This window comes from Barbatula barbatula (genome assembly GCF_947034865.1).
Source record: "Barbatula barbatula genome assembly, chromosome: 18".
Taxonomy (NCBI): domain Eukaryota; kingdom Metazoa; phylum Chordata; class Actinopteri; order Cypriniformes; family Nemacheilidae; genus Barbatula; species Barbatula barbatula.
In genome coordinates this window covers 6,960,008-6,984,031 of record NC_136781.1, presented here as the reverse complement: position 1 = coordinate 6,984,031, position 24,024 = coordinate 6,960,008, and the positions used below count along the sequence as shown (strand labels likewise).

At 40.0% G+C, this 24,024-nt stretch overlaps 1 protein-coding gene across 2 annotated transcripts; it reads left to right on the top strand.

Moving 5' to 3' along the window:
* Positions 1-1,044: 1,044 nt before the first annotated feature.
* On the top strand, positions 1,045-23,625 carry bcorl1 (BCL6 corepressor-like 1). 2 transcript variants are annotated; one of them, XM_079480011.1, is made up of 12 exons: positions 1,045-1,334; positions 9,791-9,872; positions 9,970-12,498; positions 13,878-14,013; positions 14,392-14,844; positions 16,294-16,502; positions 17,803-18,069; positions 18,221-18,387; positions 18,486-18,631; positions 20,080-20,157; positions 21,346-21,520; positions 21,849-23,625. In XM_079480011.1, exons 2-12 carry the CDS (start codon positions 9,867-9,869, stop codon positions 22,159-22,161), a joined length of 4,479 nt encoding a protein of 1,492 aa, XP_079336137.1. In that variant the 5' UTR covers positions 1,045-1,334; positions 9,791-9,866; the 3' UTR covers positions 22,162-23,625. The 2 variants fall into 2 exon arrangements, with proteins under 2 accessions (XP_079336137.1, XP_079336138.1); XM_079480012.1 differs by lacking the exon at positions 1,045-1,334 and adding an exon at positions 5,740-5,944.
* Positions 23,626-24,024: the final 399 nt, after the last annotated feature.

Genomic DNA, 24,024 nt, shown 5'->3' with positions numbered 1-24,024 from the left:
CCTCAAAATAGCTACTTTTGGTGAAACAATTGTATCAATGCAATCAATGCATGATCAACCCAGACTCTACAGCAGTTATGTTACATGATATATCTATCTATCTGTCTGATGGGATGAAAATATCCCTGTGCTTTTCAGGAATAATAATGTGGGCTTAATATGCAAACAACTCAATACATTCTGTTCATTGTTACAAGCAAATTGGGTGCATAAAGCATGGAAAAGCTTTTAATTAAAATCACATCACAGTTCTTTTACTGTTCCTTTTCAGTTATTTTGCTATCAGCATATAGACTTCTGGTGTTTTGACTCCTCCCAATCAAATAAAAATCGGATGAGGCCGCTTATTGCCCCTTATATGTTGAAGGTAGGCTACAGTATTGTGCTATCTGAGACATTATTTAAAACAGAAGAGCTAGACCAGAGTTTAAAAACTGCCTTAGTCATTCGTAGGATCATGGCAATTAATTTCATTTACACCACTAGTGTTTGGATCCTTTAAAAGAGTAGTTCACTTCAAAACTTGCCTCACATTGACTTTCCATGGTAGGAATAACAATTACTTTTGACTTGAAATACTCCTTTAATGTCTCTCTCTCCTTTGTTTCCTGCTGTAGAATGCAATCTCAATGCACCAGAAAAACAACTCTAACCATTAGTCACTATGTTCATATTTTTCATGTAACTGATTATGCCATTGTTCGAGTTATTAATATTTTTTTAACAAGATTTATTTGATATGCATACATATATTAAGAAAATATATATGTTTAGATTGAGACATTTTCTTAATTTTCAATACAAGATGTACAGTTGAATTAACCTGCAGTACAGTTCCTTAGGCTACATGTTTGCCGCAAAGGACAAGAACACATGCAAACAAACACGTCACCAACAACTAACTTTTTGACAGGAATATTATATTTATTAAGGGTGACACATGAAAGCAAACAAATGTAAAAACCCCATTTTTAGAATAGAACTATTCACCTCATGGAAAATATGCCCTTTCCCCAATAAGCCTGTTCACCTGTCTGTATGGGTGGTGACCAGATAGGACTTTGAAGGGAGAAGAGTTTAGTGCACGCGGCTTCGGAGCCTTGTCACCTGTGCGAATCAGCCGGCTTTAGGACCCAGGGTGCGCGATTTTCCTCTCCAGCTGCTGCGGCGATGAGGGAAGATCGCGAGGAGAAATCCAAAATTCACAGTGTGAAATCCTCCACTTAATCACACTCTTGGACGGTAACAAAGACCATAGGCACAGGCACTTCCCCATGCCCCTCGCAGAGTACGTCAAGTCCAAAGGCACAGGAAAGCAGTTTGGGGGCGTTAAGGTAAGGCGGCGCGATTCCATGCGATTAATAACAAAGGCGCTATACTGGCGAGCGAGGGGGCATTAAAGGGGGCATTGCACAACGCAATGGAGGGCGACAGTCAACTCTCTAAACTTTGCACTTGTACATGAGTGTATTAAAGTCATAATAGCATAGCACGAGGATATGCGCAACTGTCTAAAACGGTTTGTTGCATTAATGTAGTTTCACAAACATTTTAAAATATGTGGACAATGTTGTTCGTAACCCACCCTCACGCGATTACAAGACCAATGTCATTATATGCTGTAAGGCCTACGAAAGTGATGGGCCGCATTTATATACGCATGAAACAGCGCAATGCACTATTCAATAAGTTTTGATGTGTGCATCCTCTCAACCTGCCCACTTCGTGTGCTCTCGTTCTCTGGCGACACGACCCCGCTCATGTAGTGAAGCGTAACACCTCAGTTTGCATCGTTGACGAAGTTCCACGGCCTTTCTGTTGGCATTTCCCTTGCCATTTCTTTTTATTGTGTTTTGAAACTAAGTTGCCTAAGCAGTGACGTTCCTTCATGTGTGTTTGCGGTCTGATCGCGGGCCTGTTTCCAAGCAGCTAATGGTGGTTGTAATTTGGGATCGTAAGTCAAACTTTTCATTTTCCTTCGAGCTCAATTGACCTTTCCGTGCATTTCCATATTATGCTTTGTTTTCTTTTGGCCCGCTAATTACAAACGATGTCGAATCCAAAGAGCGCTCTACCATCAGTTTGCATAGCCGATTCTTTCGTGGGTAACAGGAAGGGTCCGGTCACTAACATCTCTCTTACCTGCCATTATCTAGATAGCCTAAATGTAGGTAAGGAGGCGAATGAGCCTGCCGTTACGTCTCGTTTTTACGAGCTTGGGAACCTTAGTGCTCTAGCCTGATGGTGGAATGATGGGTTTTGTCCTGGTTTCGTTGACATTGCATCTGTGACCATGTAAACATTACAGTTGCCTTAATCATACGTTACCTTTACAATTCGTGCCCTCTCATTTTTGCGTCACAACCTGTCTCTCTTTCCAGTCTTTTAAAGCTGTTAGAAGCCGTGCTGTCATCGCAATCTACAGGGTCTGTTTGCGTTGGAGCAGTTACGACAAAAATAGGTCAGCAGCTCAGAAAATATGAAAATTCACATCTGTTTACAAAGGATGTTTTTTCATGAGGGTCAATGCTGAAGAACAGTTTGATGAATTGTCCGACCTAAAAACTCGTTATCTCTAATTAGTAAGAGTATGAAAACGTCATTGTGCAAATCTACAGATTGATTCATGATGCCAGTGTCTGTCGACGTCTAACCCCCTGATGCCAAACATATTCAAATGCCAGCTCGTCTGTTGGTCAACTTTGAGAGTCAGTGTAGGCTATAATCTGACGTTGCGGAAAATAAGACTCGATTTTAGATGTGAATGATAGAGGGGGAAATGACACTGATTTGTCAGCGATTAGTCCGTAAAATATTCCAGTGATAGAATCACAGTGCAGATGTAATGCAACTCATACATGGAACTTAAACCTGTGGCAAGAAATGTGAGGGTTTGAAGTGGCAGATAGGGTTAGTTATTCTTTGATGTGACCTACAAGATCAGGCTATAAATATTATTTGAATCACAAAAAATGCACATTCTAAGTGAAGTTGATCAACTTGGCCCACCTGTGGTGCTTATTTTTTTTAACCTGTTAAAAGTGTTCGTAAGTCTGTTGCCTTGTTTGGTGACACAAAAGGCCAATTTAAGGCCAACGTAATATATTATCACAAGTAGTGTTGGCATTTATTTTGAAACAAAATCCCATGTGAAAATGTACTACCGTAAACACGTGAGGCAACGGACCTAAATTCATATTTTCATATAAGGTTGAATAAAGAAAAAAAAGAAAGAAAGACCATTAGGATGTAATAAAGATTGTTTGGCTGGGTAGCTAACGATACAATGTCTGAGACTGAAAAAGTAATTGTTGTTTGATAGATCTGAGATCAAAGAAGCCAGTGAATGGCTACTGGACAGCTGATGGTTCTGATTTAGCTATTATCGTGTCTATTACAAGGGAGATAGAGGGAGATGTAGGTGCCTCGCTGTTGATAAAGTGACTGATTAGTTAGATATGCGTAACAGGAGAGAACGTTTTCTTGAATTGATTGAAAAGATCTACACATAAAATATTTGAGCATTAGCTATTGAATACTATGTAAAGGAGACCATGTTTGATTTTCAGAATAGATGTCCTATTTAAGCAAGATGAGACCTGTTACACTTTGATTTATTAAAAGCGTAAAGCTATGTACACTGTGAAATTACACTATTTCAGTGTTTTCGTAGGCCTGCCCGTTAAGCTACTGCCGCTTCGGGTGATGCTGCAGCCGGTGTTACAGAAAATCAACCTGACGAGGCTCATGCTACGCTGTATGTGGAGTCCCCAGCCTATATAGTGTTTCAGGGTCACAATCGCATTTTTCGGTTCGCCGGTATAATATACTTTCTGCCGATAACTCACCTCCACTTTTAAAACCACCACTCTTTAATAAAATGAGCATATTTATCATTTACATATCTGTAAGGGGATTGTTGGGATGTTACATTGTATCTAACTAGCCAACTTCACAAATGTTAGTTTATGTGGTAAATCAATAATAAGGGAGAAAGGGAGAGAAAACGTACTACAATGTTCATAATTGTTTTCGATTATAAGAGAACTGGCCAGCTTTGTGAAAGTCAGGCTATAGACACTGCCAGCAATCTATAAGTGCAACGGTGCTTGATAAAACTGCACAAATGTTCATTGTTGATTACTATAGTTAACTATCAATGTCAATAATAGCCGCAACACATAAGTGTGACCCAGTGTGTGAACACTAGTCTGAAAATCTAGTTATAAGTGAAGAGGATCAGTGTTTGATTTTAACCATTTATTTCAATATGATTTATTGTAAGTCTTTAACATTGCATTTGTCAGTAAAAATCAAACTAAATCAGTATCTAAAAAAGATACTTTCACAGGACATTCTTTACATTATTTTGGTTGCCCTGCTGAAAAAAATATTAGAACCCTGCCCAAAACACAATAGATGCAGATGGGAATCAATAGATCACCCATTAATGCCCAAGACATTTTCCTTTATTTTGTAATAGAAAAATGTGTGGTTTATAATGGTACTTTAATGGAAATATAATTTATGTTATACTTTTCTTAGCAGGATATGTTTATGTAGAAGCAGTATATCACAAATAAAGGACTTTCACATGGATCACAAATGTGCATTGAAAATTGCCAGCTGATCAAATCTGTGCTTTAGGGATTGTATACATATACCATCGAAGGGTAAATTAAACTCTTAACTGGCTGAGTTGGACATGATTAACCAAACCAGCAAGTCCCCCCAGCTACTCTATGCATTTGTGGTGGAGCGCATTGGTTGTCGATCTGGGACAGGTGAGTAAGCTGGGGGGCATCAGCGTATAGTCACTACAAAAAACTAGACTACACCACTGCCTAAAAGTAAGAGTAGAATTTCTGTCCACCAGTTCAAACATATGTTGAGGCTCCAGAGAAAGCTTGCAACATTTAATGCTGGTTTTAGTACACATACAACTTGGAGGTGAATGTTGGTAGCAGGTTTCTAAAGCACTGTGAAAAGAAAGAATGGTTAGTGGAAGTCTACAGTTTATTTTTATTGAATTTCTCTAATACAAATCATCTACGAACACAGACGTGGACATTTTTCTCAGTTGGCTTGGTTGCTTTCATTTAAAATTGTCTTTAAATATTGCAAGAATGCCACAGGTTTCTACTGTATTTAAACTGTTTTTAAATTTCCCATTGTGCTAAAAACAGGCAAACGATGAGCATTGTATATCTCGAAAATAGGAACAGACATTTTAACCCATCATGTTACAGATCTTATCTCTGTCCATGTGCTTAAACTGTTGAGGATCTTTCCCAAATGCTTCGTCGTTGACCTGTGGTGGACATACAGGACCTATCATATCAGTCTATGGTTCTGTCTGAATAGTTTTCATCGCACCCGCCAGCTATGGTCTCAACTCCGCGTGCCGTGTATCAATTCCGCTGCGATGTTTGTCTACCGACGCCGTGTCCAACTCTTTTAGTGCCTGCCCGCCGTAGTTTAAATGTGTGCATTTTACAGCGATATCATGCCAATATGCAAGTGTTAGTCACTGGCCCTAGCGTGTTGCGCCAGAGATACGCAAGGGTTTAATTGAGAGGGTGTATTTTCACTTTGTTACTCGGGTACAGGTTTTCAGTTTAGCGCACCGTTGCGATCCCCTTTCCCCTCGAGCGGCTGGATTCCCGCGGTGCGTGCTGGGACCTGCAGTCCTCGCTCCTCCCTTCTCCGAACGTACGAGCTCAGGGCGTGGATGTCGGAAGACTACAACTCCCAAACGAGCGCAGCTCCATCTGCCCCTCTCTCTCTCCCACCAGACCAGAGACAGAGAGAAACGGTACGAACCCCCCCGGACTTTCAGAACCGAAAATCGTCGAGATTAGTGAACTGCGACCGACAAGAACGGAAGAAGGGATTAAAGCATTTATCTTGATGCGCAGATATCCTCCAAATGTCGGTCAAACGGGTTAGTGCACGTTTGTTCGATTTGACATCGTTATCCTGCTCGCTAATTACCTTTTGCAATAATTCAGTGTTAGACGGACCAAGGAGTCGGTTCCGGGGCTGTGGCATGTCATAACATTTTGGTGGTCGGAACTGGTCTGACACGGGCCGATGCCAGACCGTCTCGGAAACATTTAGTGTCGTACGGCTGGTCTAAACATTTCCAAGGAGAGTAATGCAGACCCATAGTTGCTTTATAGGGGAGACTTTGCTGCGCAGGGATCTCAAAATCGCTCTTTCAGTTTAGTACACCTTGCAACGCTCGCTCCTCGTGCCATGCAGCAGAAGTGACGATAATAACAGGGAAACGTTTTCACAACTCGCAGACGCTATTAGTTTCCAAACAGTCCGTGAGGGGAAACGTGCGCGGACAGTCAAAGTACGATGCTTCCTCGTGAAGGAGATATCGTCCCCCTAAACGTGCGTGTGACATTTCTCTCCCCGTGCATTTCTAGAGCTGGTATTCGGGAAAGACGTCATAGCTCGCCTCGCGCCACTGAAACATAAACGGTCACTTGAGTTTGACACGGTTCGGCCAGTTGAGCTGTGAATGTTGTCGGCCGGCGCGATGCGTCCGCACGAACGTGTCGGTTAGTTTGGCTACATTGTGGCCGCACGGGGTATCAGCCGTGTAGCCTTCGCTTGTGCGAAGGAAATGTCTATTTCGGCTAATCCCTGCTAAGAGGACATACATCGTGTTGTTTGTGGGTTTAAACGTCGTGTTGTACCTGTGGAAATGTGACGATATTTATCGTTTAGGCTGCTCTCGTTTCTGCAAACGGGGCGTTTCGAATCACCTGAGAGACTTGTATTGTGTGATACGGGGTTTTTGGTATCTCCAGCTATAACGGACGAGTGGGCTGGTCGGAGTTGAAACATTTTTTGGACGATGCTTTGGAATAATATTTTAATAAGTGCTTTATTTTGATACGTGAAAACGTAAACATCGGCTGGTCATCGACTGCTTTATGGAGGCAATTCTGCATCATCTACGGTAGACTTGTCTCCTTTGTGCATATGAGCTTCGGGCTGCGGAGCTCCGACAGTCTGACCGGGGGATCGCGAGTGTGCCGAGCTCTTGTCTGGAGAGAGGAGACAAAGCTTATTTTTGCCTTTCCGTCTTTCATTTGGCTGGTAACCACAGTCAAAAGAGAAAAATAATTTTTAGGCGATTAATCTTCCGCTTTTAATAGTCCGAATTCATTAAGATTAAGTATTTATGGAAGTAGTTGTTCAGCTCTGTTGTTTAGCAGCAGCATCACGTGGAATCCTCGCATAAACTTTCTAATCATCAGACTTTAAAGGCCTATATGAGACAGGCACTTTCACATCAGACAAGTTCTCAACATTTTATTTGAGAGTTTCAGTTTTTCCATCATTTTTAAGATACAGCTGTCACCTGTATCGACAACATGGTGCTGCTGCTGCGCTCACCCGCATTCTGATGCGAATCGAGCAGCTAACGGTGTGTGTGTTGTGAAGATGTTGGTCGATTGTGATAGAAATTTTGACTATTTGGTTTGCCTTAATTTCATCGTCTATGTAAAATGAATAATTTCCAGCTTTACTTCTAACTAAGAACAAGGTTTTTGAGTGCTGTGTCGACATTGAAGGCAACAACTTCAACCTCAGTTTAAGTTCAGAGCATTCGATCTGATTCGATATTGATTTGGCTATTATAAGCATGTTTATCTGTTTTTTCGCAAGTTTTGGAATACTCATCACAGCAGCATTGGAATTAGATTCAATCCCAGCTTGACCACCTCATTAAAAGTAAACATTTATAGTGTTCCACAGTCTGTCTGTGGACAGAAGATGTTTCGCTTTCATCTTCTGTCAGTTAGGTTGAGTTTGTTTAGACACCAAATGTTTGTTATGGTTCTATTATTTCTACACTGTTGCTGTTTTCTTGATGTATTGTGGTTTGTCCCATTGAGGTAGTAATGAGACAAACAAGCATCAACTTTTGCATGGCTGAAAACATGTGATCTCTGCCAACCAGCCCTTTCTATAGGTTTGGGATCTTATTAGCATTGTGAGCTCTGCTGCAATGTTGGTGAAGTTGAAACTGTCCCTTCAGCTGTGTGCGTTAGAGCAGTTGCTTGCACGAGAGTTTTTAAAGTGATAGTTCACCCAAAAATGAAAATTCTGTCATCATTTACATTTATTGTTAAATGTCATTTTCATGTACATTTAGTCATTTAGCAGACGCTTTTATCCAAAGCGACTAAGAGATGAGGTAAACAATAGAAGTAATTGGAACAACATAAGGGCAACAATGGAAGAATATCAGTGATAGAGCAGATCTCGCCCCCCATTTACCGCCATAGTAGGGAAAATAAATACTATGGGAATCAAAAGGGGGGCAAGAACCGCGCCGGCTACTGACTTTCTACCAAATATATTCCTAATTTTGGGGCGAACTATCCCTTTAAGTGAGTTTGTGCATCCAATTGAAATCCATCTCTTAATATCACCAAGTGTCATCAGTGGCAGAGGAGGACAGCATGTGTTTGCAAATGTGTAATTAAAAATGTAAATTACTGGGACACTGAGCAGTAGATCAGTGTATTATTTTACGTAGTTGCATCTGAACGCAGTCAGTATCATCTCTATTCCTACTCAGGTCATGGTCTGAAGGAAATTGTGACATCTTGACTAAGGAAACCTCTGTTACTCACAGGAAGTTTCCAGCCTGTCTCATATCACTGTGTGTAACAAGAGAACTAGATGTTGTGGCTTTATGGTTAGAGTGTCAGTTTTGTCAAATTACAGGGAAAGAGACACATGAAACAAAAAGATTTTATCAGAATCATCCTTTTAATTTTTGCCAAGTTTCATTATAGAGGTGTTTGCTTGAATCATTTCAAGTGGTCTCATTTGGAAAATATGATATGATCCAGAATAATTTACAAGTTTTAACATGCATGGTTCTGCACTAATAGGAATTATCATTGATGTTTGTACATCTTGTAGTAATGTCAGATAAATGTTTAATCAACTAAGCACATTTTTTAGAAACGTAATGAATGTGTTAACAAGATGTCTCTTATTAGTGTACAATGTAAAGCCCATTGCACACTGAGTCTGAAATTTGCTCCGAAATTTCCACTCAAAAATAGGGGCCTCACGTTGTGTCAATCACATTTACACACTGCCTCCAATATTTTCGTCCGTCATAAAATTTTTTGGGCCAGGTTAGATTTTCTGCGTTTTTCACATCCTTCAAGCATTTTGAGTGGCCTTTTTAAACAATTCAGATAAACTGTACAAACGAGAACCAAATACGAAAAAACGCATACGAAAATTTCGAAGTGTATGTGCAAAGACCTTTAGAGTGAAATCTGTATCTTTCCTTTTATGTTACTTAATGAAGTTGCTTTTGACTATTTTATAAGAGGTGGGTTAAGGCTATATTTAGTTTATAATTTCCTCACAGAAGTGCCTTAATTGATTTAAAAGTTAAAATGTTTTTTTAATATTATTAAATGTATCAATTGAAATGTAACAATACAGTGTAACATTTTTATCTGATTAATATATTATTTGTTCCTCATTTCTAAAGTTTCACTAGCTGGGTTTCCATCCAAACGTGAACTGTATCACAAAAAAGAAAAGCCACCTCAAGAGAGCGTAACATTATTTTTCGAAATGTGCCGTGGCTACTTACAACGTTTTTAAAGTAAAAATTATATTGTGGTTTAATTTCAGGGTTGTTGTTTTGGAATATGTGTAAATGCTCAGTTTGTGCAAAATTAACATGTTTGGTGAAGTACAAAATTGTTCCACTTGTCTTTTTTCGCCACAGCACTGCATGCTTGAAGGCGAATCCCGTGAAAAATCACTTGTCCACACACACTGAGTAATGTGTTGAGAAAACGCCTATGCAGGTAACATTTCATTGTAATAGTTCCCCCTCTGACTCTTTTTTTATTATTTCTCTTTTTCCCTCCTAAGTCAAAGCCTCTGTTCTCTATCTCTTTCCAGGTGGATCCCTCACCAATGAATGTAGGGGATGGAGGGTCGGTGAGTAGAGAGAGCAGTGCCCCTACCCAGGTGTCTGAGAGCATGGTGGGAAATCCACAGCAGACTCTGCCTCTTGAACTCAGAGGTGATGTACCTCAAAGTCAGCAGAACAAGCTAAGGACGACCACAGACTGCAAAACAACCGACGCCTGCTCAGACGCCAGCAAGGCCAGCAACTGTACCCAAGTTCCACCATCGCAACCTCGCAGCATTGCTCCTGTTAGCGCACTGTTGTCTGACAGGACAGAGGTTTCCAAAGGCAAAGTTGATAGTACTGGAATTTACTCTGCTCACCAGTGGACTTGTGGTAAAAAGGTCAATGCAGAGGAGCCTATAAACTCCAGTCGCAGTAGTGTAAACCCAAATAAAAAGACTAATACACCAGCACCCACCCAACCTGTGATAAGCGTACCGTTAGGGTTCCAGTGTTCCACGCTGTTCAAACCAGGTCAGCCTGTTGCTTTTCTTCCCACCTCCAACTTTTCATCTCCTCTTTGTAAGATCACCCTGCCTCCAGCGTTAGGTCAGATCGCTGCGCTGAGAGAAGCTACAGCTAGCCAGTTTCAAAAAGACTGCTCAGCGCAAAACCCTTGTTCAAGCACGGCACCTATGCTGAAAACATACCCGTATCACTTCTCAGTGGGGAGAGGGCCGGGCGCTGAGAAGAAATCCCAGTCTGCAGCATCTAAAGTCTCTTTGTCCAATACTAAGGGCTTTCAAAGTGGAGCTGAACATAAGTCCACAATGTCGTCTGTAGCAGCACCAGCCATAGCCCTCCCAGTACAGCAGTCCTCACAAGGCTCGGCTCAACCAAGCCGGTACACTATCTCTCCCACCGCTGCCATCTGCTGCAGCCCAGCTCTAGCGAATATCACCACTCAAAGCAGGCTGCTTAACCTTGTCGAAAAAGGTTCAACGTACAGAGGTGCTGAAAAGACCTCATTGGCATATTTAAAACCCAAAGCGTTGTCCACTCCTGAGGAACACAATGTTTCCTGCCCTATTGAGTCAAGAGATGTGCCTCTTGATCTGTCCGCAAAGTCCAAACGTCCAAAAAGCATCAAAGACGCTCAGAACAACCCTACTGTTTCCACGGAACATCATTCTGTCGAATCTCATCAGAAAAGCACGACTGGTTCAAAAAAGGGTCATTCAGCATCTTTCGGTTCAACCGGTAGGCACGCCCAACGTCCAGAGACTCAGAGAAATGGCGCAACTCAGAAATCAAAACTAACAAATCACAATGCATTGGAACCGACGGCATCCTGGACCAAAGTCTCATCGCCCGGGTCTATGAACAACCTCCCTGGTACGTATGTCGGAGTGGCAAGTCCCATTCTAGCATCCACGCTACGTAGCAAAGATGGAAAAAGCACTGCTTTTGTTGAAGACATCCAGACATTTGCTAAACAGGAAACTATATCCATCATTGACCAAGGAGAGCAGCCTGTTTGCAAAGACAGGAAAACACAATTTGCTGGAAAGGGTGCGCAGTATAATAAAGCTGGCAAGCTCTCAACCAGTACTCGCTCACCTGGAGCACAAGCTATATCATCCAATCCATTGTCAGCCACAGCTAATTCACAACCCCACCAAAAGTCGGCTATTGGAAAAGGAGGTACCCTGTTCACATCTCCTGTTAAATCATTGTGGCCACCACCATGTGTTTCCCAAGGGGCATCATTGCAAAAGAGGCCAAGTCAGACTCATACTCCAAAGACTAAGAATACACCTAATTGTGAGACATCTCTGTTCCAAAATTCCCAGTTAAACGCAACTAAAGTAGAAGATAGTCAGTGGGAGAAAGCCAAATCCCCCTTATCCAACCTAGAGTCAATCGTAAAGCAGAAAACTCTCGAGACCACTGCACTTACTGGTGAGAACTACTGTAGTCTGTCTACTGTGGGATCCAAAAGGCCTGAGGTCGCCAGCTTGCAGAACCGGTGTCAGGACTCAACATTGCAGCAGACCCTTACCACTGGCTCTCCAACATTCAGAGCCATAGACGGACAAGCCATCACGGATACCACAGCAGCTCTGAGTAGACAGGAGGTCACAAGTATTTCTGTTGGCAGAGAAAAAGGAAGAGAGAAACAAATGAAACCAAGTGAAAATCTGCCATCTGAGGGTAATCAAAAAATGAAATCCAGTACTCCTAGTAAAAAGAGTGCTTCAGGTGTCAAAGGAGAATGGAAGGAGAGGAAATTGGCTCAACAGTTAGAGAATGAAATGGTAAAAGAGGAAAAGGCATCGGAAAAGAAACATGTTAAGGAAGAGGCCTTATGTCTCCCTCCGACTGTACAGGCAGAGGGAGAGGCAAAAATGAATGGAGCCAAAGAAGTTATACCTTCCAAAGGAAAGACATCAGCTGTCAAACAGAAAAAAGTCAAAAAGCCAGCCAAGGAGAAGACTCAAAAGACTGTGGCAATTACTAAGAAGCAGAAAGATAAAGAGAGTCCATCCGTCAAGCAAGGCTCCTCTCATAAAAAGGTAAGATCCAATGTTTGTTGTGTATCTGCTTCAACTGCACATTATGACTAATTATAATACAATTTTGGGGTGGTCTTACAATATAGTATTTATTGGGCTGTCAGGATTAATCGCCTCTAGAAAGTTTGTGTTTACATAATATATGTATATGGAGCGTTCCATGTTAATTTTCTATAAAAAAATACATTGCATTTTTTACCGCAGTGGTATATAGAAGTGTTGTTCTACCGTATTTGAAATGATACTTTCATGTGTTTACATGTCATTATATCATTAAAATACGGTAGAACGCCACTTTTATATACCACTGCGGTGTCAGCAAGTGTCAGCAACGTACATCATCTGCTAAATGTAACTATTTTCTCAGTTTCCCATTTCTCTCTGCATTAAAGAATAACTCCAACGAAGAATGAAAATTCTGTTATTAATTACTCATCCTCAAGTACTTTAAGATATGTATGACCTCCATTTTCCCCCAAAACACAAATTAAGGTAGGTAATTAAGAAACTAAACAGAGAAAATAAGGTCCCAAATGAAAAAAATGAACTCCCAAATCAGGAAGTCTTTGAAGATTGGTTACGTTGCAATCTAAGGAGGAGTCAGAAAGCTTCCAAAACTACCTTAATTAGCGTTTTTGGGAAAAATGGAGGTCATACAGATGTTTAAGTAATATAAGACTAGTATTGGTTATGAGTAATTTCTTTGGGTGTTTTTTCTAGATATAAATCTTTCTGGGAATGTTGTTTGCATTATTAAATTAACTGGATTTGATTGCGAAGGTTTTTATTAAGCAGATAAGGTTAATAAGCGATTGTATCACCCTAGTGTCATGTTAAATGTATGTCTCGTGGCTACACTTACTTACTGTACACTGTAAACACATTTCTCTTTTGTTTTTATGAACTGAGGGTCAGGTGAAAATAATTTTCTCTGTAACAGGCTTCACAGATGCTGTCTACATAGTCTCATTTTTTTTTTAAAGCAGAACATTCTTTCATTTTACCTCAGAACCGGTTTTAACTTGGTCTGCTTACTACTGGCTCATCACCATCAGATGGTTTTCCAGTACTGAAACCTGCACAGTTTGGCTACATAACAGAACATTGGATAGTATTCTGGTGGGAAATTTAAATGGTTTACCTGCCAGTATTGTGGGAGTAACTTTGTGACGAGAGCTCCGCTGTGCAAAGGAACTGCGTGAGCCTAAACCCAGTGAAACTGCTCGGTGAGAGATGGTGGCATTAGGAATATGAGCCAGTGATGGGATTGTAGGAAATTCGATTTTCCTGAGCCAGTAATCTTAATTAATAATATGCATGTTATTGAAAGTCAAAATGCAGAGTTACGTTATGAGTTACAGTGTTTTGTACTTCATCAGAAGAAAGATCCATCAACTGGAGTGGGAAAAAGTATTCTGCAGGATGGAACGGAACCAGCTCCCAAAGTCACAGGGAAGACTCGCAAAAGGAAAAGCAGTCCAGCTAATATAGAGCACTCCATCTTGAACAAAATAGGTACTGACCCAGCTTGTATTTAAGTGTGAAGTGTGTAATTCTTTGTTAAATACATTCACATACCCCAGTTTAATATGCAGCACCAACTATAAGTAAGCCATTGGTTTTTTGAATTGCCAAAAAAGTGACCTGCTCAGCATAGCAACATTGTTTTAGCCAATGGTGTTAGTGTGGGGGCAGAACTATAAGTTTGTTTTACCAATGGCAGAGGGGCAGAGGATTCCCTAAAACTAATCTGAAACAGCCCACTTGATCTAAGAGTTATAAAAATTGTGTTAAATGCTATGCTTTTGCTATTTGTCACATAACCAAGTAATGATTTTAGAAAATGAAATAGTCAGAGGTGTCCTAGAATTCTGTCATGGATGTTTCTCCCAGATTCTGAGAGCAGTCCGTGCCGAAGTCCTCCGGTTGAGAGAGACTCGAGTTCTTTCAGCAGTACAGGCTGGCCTAGTAAGGAATCACACTCCCATGAGGAGGCCTCTCCTCGGCTGAGGCGAGGACGCAGGCGAACTGATGAAGCATTGCTCAGAGACTGGAGCTTCGCTGCTCCACCTACTCCTCCCCCTGTTGATGCCCCCTCTACTCCACCTCCTACCCCACCACCCCCTGTACCAATCCGCCGGCCGCGTGGCAGGCCGCGGATCAATCCTCTGCCTGAGGAGGTGGATGCGGACAAGGACAGGCCCGGTGAGGATGGAGACGCCTCGTCAATAAAGAAAAGGAAACGCTGCAAGAATCGTAAATATCAGAATGGGGAATACATAACAGAGAAGGATAAGGTGGCAGATGGAGAGGAGAAGCTGGGTGTGGAAGATGGTGAGACGACTAGTGAGTAGAGATGTTTAAGGCTTGATAAACATTGAGATTTTGAGAGATGTCACTTGAGTTGCATTAACTTGATATTTGCAAGTGAAAATAGCTTAATTAAAAAATATATATTTTCTTTTTGGGGACTGAACAGTATACAGTCGCTAAAAATGTAGGAAACCATTCAAAATTTTCATTTAATCAAATCTCAGGACTGTGACAAAGTCACCCAGGAGCACTGTGAAATATTTTTTGGGGGGAATTTTTTCCTAAATACATGTGCAAATATTACAGTTTTTTTTGCTTTAAAGTGAATATGATAGGGATGGACTGAAATGAAAATTCTTGGCCGAAGCTGAAAAAAAAAGAAATACTCTGGTGGAAGGCCGAATACCGAACATGGCTTTTTGTATTTGCCAATTATTTCACTATTGCATGAATTGAATGGTCAAAAATGTGCTTTTTTATTTTGTCTTGCTTTTCAATATAATAAAACTTAACTTAAAATAAAATTGCGCAAAACAAGTAGGATAAATGAAAACAAAAATAGAGCTCTCTCCCTTCTTGAGCCTACATTATGCCTATAACTGACTGCTGAAAGAATGTGAAAAGAACAAAACACTTCATTAAAAAGTGTCATTCAACATAAATATATGAAATATGAATAAACAAATACTGTTGTATTATTATAGGCTACAATGCAAAATGATTAAAAAAAACATCCATGGACGCAATTCTGATTGACAACTATTTCAGTAGACGTCTCTTCTCCAAAATCTGCTCACAATAGATGAATGTTCTCTCAGAAGGTGCACTCGTGGCTGGGATGCACAGAACATACAAGTTGTTCAGTACAGGGAACGGTGTGCACATGACCACTGTATGATGTCAAAGGATGTCGTGAGCGGCGGGGCTACTTTCAAACCGCCCGTTCCAGTCTGAAGTACACAAATTACCGCCCGGTAAAGGCGCGTTCATTCAGATTTTTACTCCGGCGCAGCAAGTTCCGTTCTGTGTCTTTCTCTGATACTTTATAATGCTCCACACACTGCCGAAATATTTGCTGCATTAATAAAGCGTGCATCTCTCTCTCTTTGGGGATTGGGGCGGTGTCTGAGATGGTGGCATGTATACGTGTCTTTTGCATTCGTGTTGTGTTTATAATACGTCTGTCTGAGCAGCCAAAGTGTTCGTTCAGGCCCAAAACGATAGTGGCCCACTGGGAAAACGCAGGGAACGGCAGATGTCCAGTCCGTTCAGAAAACTGTTTTGAAAATTGGAAATGGTTTCTTATAAATTTTTTACATGGCTGTATATGACTTTTTCTTTGTTTAGCAGATTTTATTTGTTAAATATGTTTTGTAGCAGCACTCCCCTTGAGCTTTCCATTTGTCCATCCATTGTTAAAAAGGTCTAGGTTGAAATAAGTATGATCTAGCGAATCAGTTAAGTCAGTCTATGATGTTTCAGATGAGAAGATGGGTGTGTATCCTTGTCTCAGTGCCACGCTGACAAGCGGAGTGTCCAGCCCAGATATCAGCCCCAGAAGGACACTGTTCACACGCTCAGGATCAACTCGACCTCAAGAAAGTCCTCCTGCCCCACTGCCCAACGACAAACCCTCAGGAAAGAGGAAGTTCAAAAGTAAACACTTGTGTGATACAGAAGATCAGAAGAAGGTGAGCTAAAGCATCTTTTCAAACCTGTGGAAGAATGTCAGTAACTAAACCTATATCATCCCTATTTACTGTCATAGTAGGGAAAATAAATACTAAGGGAGTCAATGGGGATGAGATCTGTTTGGTTACTGACATTTGTCCGAATATTATAGATTTTATTTACATGGCCATATATTACATTATATTGGTCAAACCAATATAAAACTTAAAGGTCTGGTTGAACGCGCAGTTTCTGCCAATCTCATATTAATCTTGAGTACCTATAGAGTAGTATTGCATACTTTCTGTTTTTGAAGAGTATTTAGTATGATCACATTTATTAAAGATAGTTACAGCTGTACGATAATTTCCGAAAACAGACGACCTACTAGGGGTTCATTACTGTTGATTCACTATAAGTTTGTGTTTACATTATGCACGTATGCACCGATTGCCAACAAAACACCGACACATGACTTAGTTTGACTTGCTGCGTGCGGTTCATGCCCGGCATTTTTTTGCGCTGGGGCCGCTTTGTCTATTAGCTTCAAACGATCTGCAAATCCAGCGTTATATCCACTTCCTATCGCTCGTTGATTGACGTATAGGTACTATTTCTTTCGCCTTGCCGTGGGCATACATTTCCAGGAGAATTGACCAATAAGCGACAAATGAAAGTTGTTACGTATCGGTTTTTCATGTACAAATGTCTTTTCCCGAAATCTATATGTACCTTGGGGGACTGTATCAAGCACAGAAATACTACGTAATATGTCCAAATAGTTTTTTGACAAGTTGATGAGGTTAAGCATGAGGAATATTAACATTGTAAATAAGTCAGAATGCATGAAACAGCGTTGAATCACCCCTTTAAAGCATGTCTAAAATACAACTTTTTTGGGAAGGAAAACTCATTTAGTTTGAGAGTTATCAAACTGATGAGGTTGTTTTTCACCTGCAGTATCAAATTGATTTTAGTTTAAAACTTAATCATGGTACTAATGACCTTTTTGATCAAATTGATAATGCTGCTAAATGATGAATATAATGTTGGTCAAAGGAAACATTTCTGGTTTGGATTAAAGGGCACTTATGCTTTATTTAGGAAAACGCTGAATTTTAGCAATACTTTAAGACTGATTTGTACTGTCATACATACTATTCTTTTTCTTTTTCAGTTAGGCTATTGCTGCCTCCTAGTGGTATTTTGGGTGACCAAAAACACTAAACAGCTGTTTCTGTTGAGTGGGAACACAGACCAGTTGCTGTCCTCTCAATGTCACATCCTTCATGCATGACGTTCTCATTATGTTTGTTTCAGCTCAAGACTAAGAAAAGCAGCTTGGGCAAACGCACAGGGACACTCATGCCAGATGCGGATGTTCCGACCCCCAAGAAACCCGCAACTTCTTATGTTTCTCCTAAACAGTCCACCTCACCCCTGTCTGGTAAGAAAGGAACAGCCGGGAAATCAAATATCCCTGAATCTACTCCAAGCCGTCCAGTGCCTCCAGAAGTCCGTCGACTGATCGTGAATAAGAATGCGGGAGAGACGCTGTTACAGAGGGCTGCTAGACTAGGTTACCAGGTAGAGCTTTCACACCGCACTGTTCATACTAAGTCGTACATGTGTGTCTTGTTTTATTCCTCAAGAAATAGTTAACCAATATAAGAACAGCCCAGTCTTCATTCACTTTCATTATTTGGTTTGTTTAATAGTGTGTTTTTGGCATTTTCAGGATGTAGTTTTATATTGCTTGGAAAAAGACATACGAGAGGTGAACCGTCGTGACAACGCAGGATACACGGCACTGCACGAGGCCTGTGCGCGCGGCTGGACTCACATAGTACAGGTGTTGCTGAAGCACGGTGCAGATGTCAACTGCAGTGCACAGGATGGAACGCGGTGAGTAGGGTTACAGTATGGATGTTTCAGGGCCATACAGATAGAATCAAAAGCTCATGTGAGGTTGTTGAATTTAATTTTGTTTTAACCTTTCGCAGCCCTATTCATGATGCAGTAGCAGCTGATAATCTGCCGGCAGTTTGGATGCTATTAAATCACGGGGCCGATCCTACGCTGGCAACCTACTCTGGTCAGACGGCAGTTAAACTAGCTCAGAGTCCCGGGATGAAAACTTTCCTCAAAGGTATATGGGTTTCATTATCTCATTATTAGATGATCTTAATGTTATTTGTGGCTTCTCTGTAAACACGCTTCATCAGCAATTCCCAGTTGTCCTCAGCTTGGCTTCTTTTAATTATTTAAAGATTTTCTTCAAACATATTATTTTCCTGAGGTGATATTAGTCAGATTCAGAGCTGGCCCTCACTATAAGCGAACTAAGCAGCTGGTTAGGGCCTTGACGCCACTAGGAGGCCCCAAGAACAGATTAAATTACAGCTTTTTTGTGATATATTCTCGACATACATCCATTTTATCACTTAGGGCCATGTGTGTCAAATTTTTTGAAATTACGGACTTAACACAACATTGCAATATCCTAATAAGTGAGGTGGCCAATCAAGAAACGTAGGCGGGAGTGACTGGTGACAGAGTCGAGCAGTGACCAATCAAATCAAAGAAAACGGAACTGTCACGTCTTCAGCTGTTCAGCAAAAACACTTCAGTTTTAAAGTTGAAAGAGTATGGTACAACACACAACATACTGTAAATGACTAAAAACATTCAATATTTGACAACGTTTTAGTGTTAAACGATAGAAATATTGAACAATCGACAGTACTCACTGATCCAAATGACAAAATGCTGATTTAGATTAAAAAATATGTCATTAACGTGATTCGTGTAATTCATAATCTGTCAATTCAGCGTTTTATTTATAAATTATTATTTATAAGCATAATTGTGTGCATATTGTAAATAAATGTTATGGCTATCAAGTAAATACATTTAATTAAAAAAAGATTAAAATCATCCTCAAGGGCTGTGTGGCTTTAAAATGGTGTCTATAGGTTGCGGTTAAACAAAATTAAAAATGATCTTTAAAATATAATCTTTGTAAATAGTTAAATGCATTGAATGCTCTATGCTCCTAATTTAAAGTAACAGTTCACCTAAAATTGGAAGTAATGAGATTATGAAATGCTATACAAATTACAATTGTATTGCAAAGGTTTATGTTTTTGATATTCCTACATCCCAAACACAGCTACAATTAATAGGATTGGTTATTAGGTTTAAAGTGTACATGCAAATAATCAAACATTAACAATAGTCTATTGTATTGGGGCACAGGGGGACCCCAAAATAAAAATTAGCTTAGGGCCCCCGTAAATGCTTGGGCCGGCCCTGGTCAGTTATATAACTTCATGTTGGTTTTTATTTTAGATTCCCATGGCAATTAAATCAATTATTTATTCCTGGCCTGATTGTAATTTCTAAAGTAAATATATTTCTAGTTCTATTCTGATCTAATACTGGTTAGAAAATGGTGTCAAATTAAGTTTGCGTGGTTTAAATTTATTTTTATTATGGGAGTCACAAACAACTGGAAAAGTCACAGGAATCATTGATCATAAATGTGATGCCTGTAAATATTTTCTTAAACTTTGTTTTTGTATCACTTTTACACAGAATACTTCACTGATTTAGAGGGCAGAAGAGATCAAGATCCAAGTGTACAGTGGGATTTCTACAGTAGCTCTGTGTTTGGTAAGACATTAGGTTGATTTATTTGATGCTTTTATCCAGCTTTAATTGAATGTCATTTAGGCAAAAGATTTTCCTGTAAATGTCTTGATGATAGTTTTGAAATATCAAATGTGTTGTCAAGGTATCCTTAATGTCAAGCTGAAAGCAAGTATTTAGTGACACTTGTCCACTAGAAGGCAGTATAACTACTATAATCACACTATGGTGAGGCCTTAGTAATAACAGCAATACCTTTATAAAATCATTGGAAACATAAATGTTAATAATGCCTCATCAGAGTTATAAAACATTAACTGTTTGTAAGAAGAGAGTGTTTCTTGGTACAAACTTATACGAAAATGGTCAATCCTCAATGGTCTTCTAGACCCTGATCTACACTCAAACATATAAGCGTAAAGCACTTTACTTTCAATGAAGTTGCTACATGAAACTGATCTCAGCCAAAAGGTGAACGTAATATAAAAGATTCTGCTATAAAATGACAGACCTTTGCTACTCTTTTGTCTCTTTTTTAGTGGTTGCAAATAATTTAGACTTTATTGAAATTATATTAAATAATAATAAATAAATATTAAAAATAACAGCCGACATCGTAAATTATCACTTTTATTCTATCCTATTCATTGTCTCAAAATAGTTTTTATAATTAGGTGTATAATGATAAACCCATCTCATGATTTGATACGATCCAAGATACTGGATTCACAAAACTATTGCCATATAGATATAGATTAAAACAGGTTTATTTAAAAAATAATGAACAATTATCACTTTTTTGTAGACATACATCTTGACAACATTCAAGGTTTAATTAAACCCAAATATAAATTCATAAAAACTGAATTGTTCGATCCATGAAAAATAAAACTCCTTTATGAAATAAATACTAAATTAATAAAGGAGTTAAGAAAGCTAAACCCTGAAAGAAAACTTAAGCATTGAAGAAAACAATCAGATACTGAATGGTACCGCAGGACATGTTTCAGCAGCTCAACCAATGGGACCAAACAGACATTATGTCATTAGAAAATCACCATAGCCATAGCCTACAATCCATAGCTTAGTGTTTGTATTATGATATACCATACCACGGTATATGATGTTACATCCCTAATTGTAATTGTAAATTACCTCCCCCACCTAAGTGTGATACCTCTGTTGTAATAAATGTCTTAATACGTCTTACAGAGACAGAGCAGGAACCTTGCTGGGACTTTCTGTTGACTCAGTCTGAGGAGGACAGCGGGGAGAAGTCGAGGGTGCAGGTGAAAGAGAGAGATGCTGATGCTGACTGTCTTGTCTTTGAGTTCTCTTCAGAACCCCTGCTTCCCTGCTATCACGTTCAAGTATCACTGACGCAGGGGTGAGTGACGGCCATGTTGTTTTAAAGGGGGCACTAATGGCTTTTAAGTTTACTTCGTACCATAGACAAGACCAAAGGAACATTTTATTACTGCTAGTTCGTTTTGTAAGTTTAAGATATGTTTTAGCATGTATTTACTTGTACGTGTATTTATTTAATATGAACAAAGTTTGACAGCCAGTTTTCATCATACATTTTTTATGTGGGAAAAGTCATTCAGGTTTATAGGGGATGAGGGAGGTAGATGATGGCAGCATTTCAAATTGAAAGTAAATCAATCAAGCTAAATGATCTGCTCCATATCTCAACTCTGTGTTTCTCTTAACAGCTTTTGTAACTGGTTCTTGCTAGCGGATGTGCTAAAGCGGCTAAAAATGTCTGCACGGATTTTCCGTGCTCGGTACCCTCATTTCGAGGTGACGGGCATCCCACTGGCAGAGTTGTGGAAGCAGGTCTCCGTCAGTCAGACGTGCACAGCACCAGATGAGCTCCGGCCGGCTGAAGAACACGAAGGGGAGGAGACGGTGGAGCTGGTGCGTTGCGTGCCAGAGTTACAAGAACTGCTGGGTTCGTCCATACAGCTTCTCAGAGAAGATGAAGATGAAAAGTCAGAGGTCAACGCCAGGCCATGCAGTCGATAGCGACACCTGCCCTCCATCGATCCCTGGCCTCCAACAACACTCCCTCCTCGCTCCCTCCTGTCTTTGAACGGGGAGCAGCCAGGTGCCGTCCAGTCTTGTGAGGGTACTTTCCATTGCGTCTGATGGCCTGTTACCACTACCAGCAATTTGTATCTTCAGTGTCAACGGTCCTATACCCCCACAGACACTCTTACCACAGGCCACTTTCCCTCTCAGTAACAAAAAAAGGGTCCTAAGGGGCCGCTTTGCCATGCCTCACTTCAGGCTGAGGACGGACTCCACTGGGAAGCAACGTTCAGGTTACTTCTGTAGGTATTTTTCACTATTAAATAATTTTGTTTTTTTAACAAACCTATATGTATAAGTAAATATATGTATATCTTGACATCAGGGTGAACATGTATGATGTAATTTATCATTAACATGCTTTTACTTTCGTTTGTCGTTGATGGTGTGCGAGCCGTTTAGGAGGAGGTAATCCAAGTCTTTTTTTATCTTGGTTAACTAAACGCGTGTAGCTAAGAGGCTTATGTCAAGCTAACAGTGGCAGGAATGCCTTTGGGCCAGATGGTTCCTACGTAAACCTTCGAGTGTCTCTCGGCCTCATGAAGCCCCCCAACATACAGCATATGTTCCTCACCACAGTTCTCCATACCTCAGCACCACAACACTCATCGCACTGCAGCTCTGCCTAGAACATTACACCTGCCTTTCACTCTTTATTCTGTTTCATTTGTATTGCAGCAGATACTAAATCGGCTGCTTGCTTCATTTCTTAAATCGCCAGCTACTTTAGTTTTATCCACTGATAAAGTGGTAATCTAAAAAACAAGCCCGTGGAGTGCTTTTTTATTTGTATTTTTTCTAGAGCCGTTTCTAGAGTCTACTTTCCAGTGCTCAACATATGGAAGAAGTCCTCTCCGATCTTCCCTCATTCTTTCCTGGTATAGCAGATATTGGCGTGCTTTGTGGCGCGTGGTGTGTTTTATTTACACTGATCGTTGTATGTGCTTAATTTAATAGTCATTAATATATTTGACCTTTTTTGTGTGTATCAGACAAATGATATATTGAAAATTGCTTTGTGTGGTTGGTGCTTTATTTGAAATGTACAATTAATGATCCCTTTATCCTGAGGTTGTTTTGTTTTCCCACACTGCAAACAGTATTTTAACAGGCTAAAGTACAGTTTTATTGTACTGGTGCTAAGCTAGATTTTGTGTTGACAATCAATGAAGTTTTGTTTGAACTGAAACCAATAAATGATATTTAAATGAAGAGACAGAGAGATGTAAAGATAGAGTTTAGTTTCACTACTTATGGAAATAGGGAAAGTCATGAAAAAAGTACTTGGTTTTGAAGAAGGCTTATTGCTTAAGTGATCTCTGTTCAAAGAGGAAAGCTGTTTATTTGATTCTTTTTTTTAAAGAAATCAACCAGAATAAAGCATGATTGTCAAGTCTTGCCTGTCATCTGTTGTATTTCTTAAATAGCACACGGCCTCAAGGGGCATATTTCTTTTAAATAACCTAGCAGCTGCAATACAACAAAATATGTTCAATAATCTATATTTTTTTTATAAATCTATAAAAGTCTTCTTGAACAACAGAGAAAATGGAGAAAAATAAATCCAAATTGCTTCTAATCAGAATAGAAATGGTTTAATCAAAGATCCCTCAGTAGGGCAGCCAACAGTCTCATTTGTCCTGCGCTAAGAGCGCAATATAGTCCTCATGAGGGCACTAGATAGTAACATTACTGTAACTGCGCTGTGACCCGAGAAGTTAATCAAAGCACACCTTTGAAGCTGAACAGGATATTTCATTTATTTCTGTTAAATAAATCTGTTAAATTATTTCGTTA

Bases quoted from the DNA above. Each gene is read 5' to 3' on its own strand.
- bcorl1 (XM_079480011.1), top strand. The intron at 18,070-18,220 runs GTAGAGCTTTCA...TGGCATTTTCAG, and splicing joins CTGCTAGACTAGGTTACCAG to GATGTAGTTTTATATTGCTT. The intron at 21,521-21,848 runs GTGAGTGACGGC...TTCTCTTAACAG, and splicing joins CAAGTATCACTGACGCAGGG to CTTTTGTAACTGGTTCTTGC.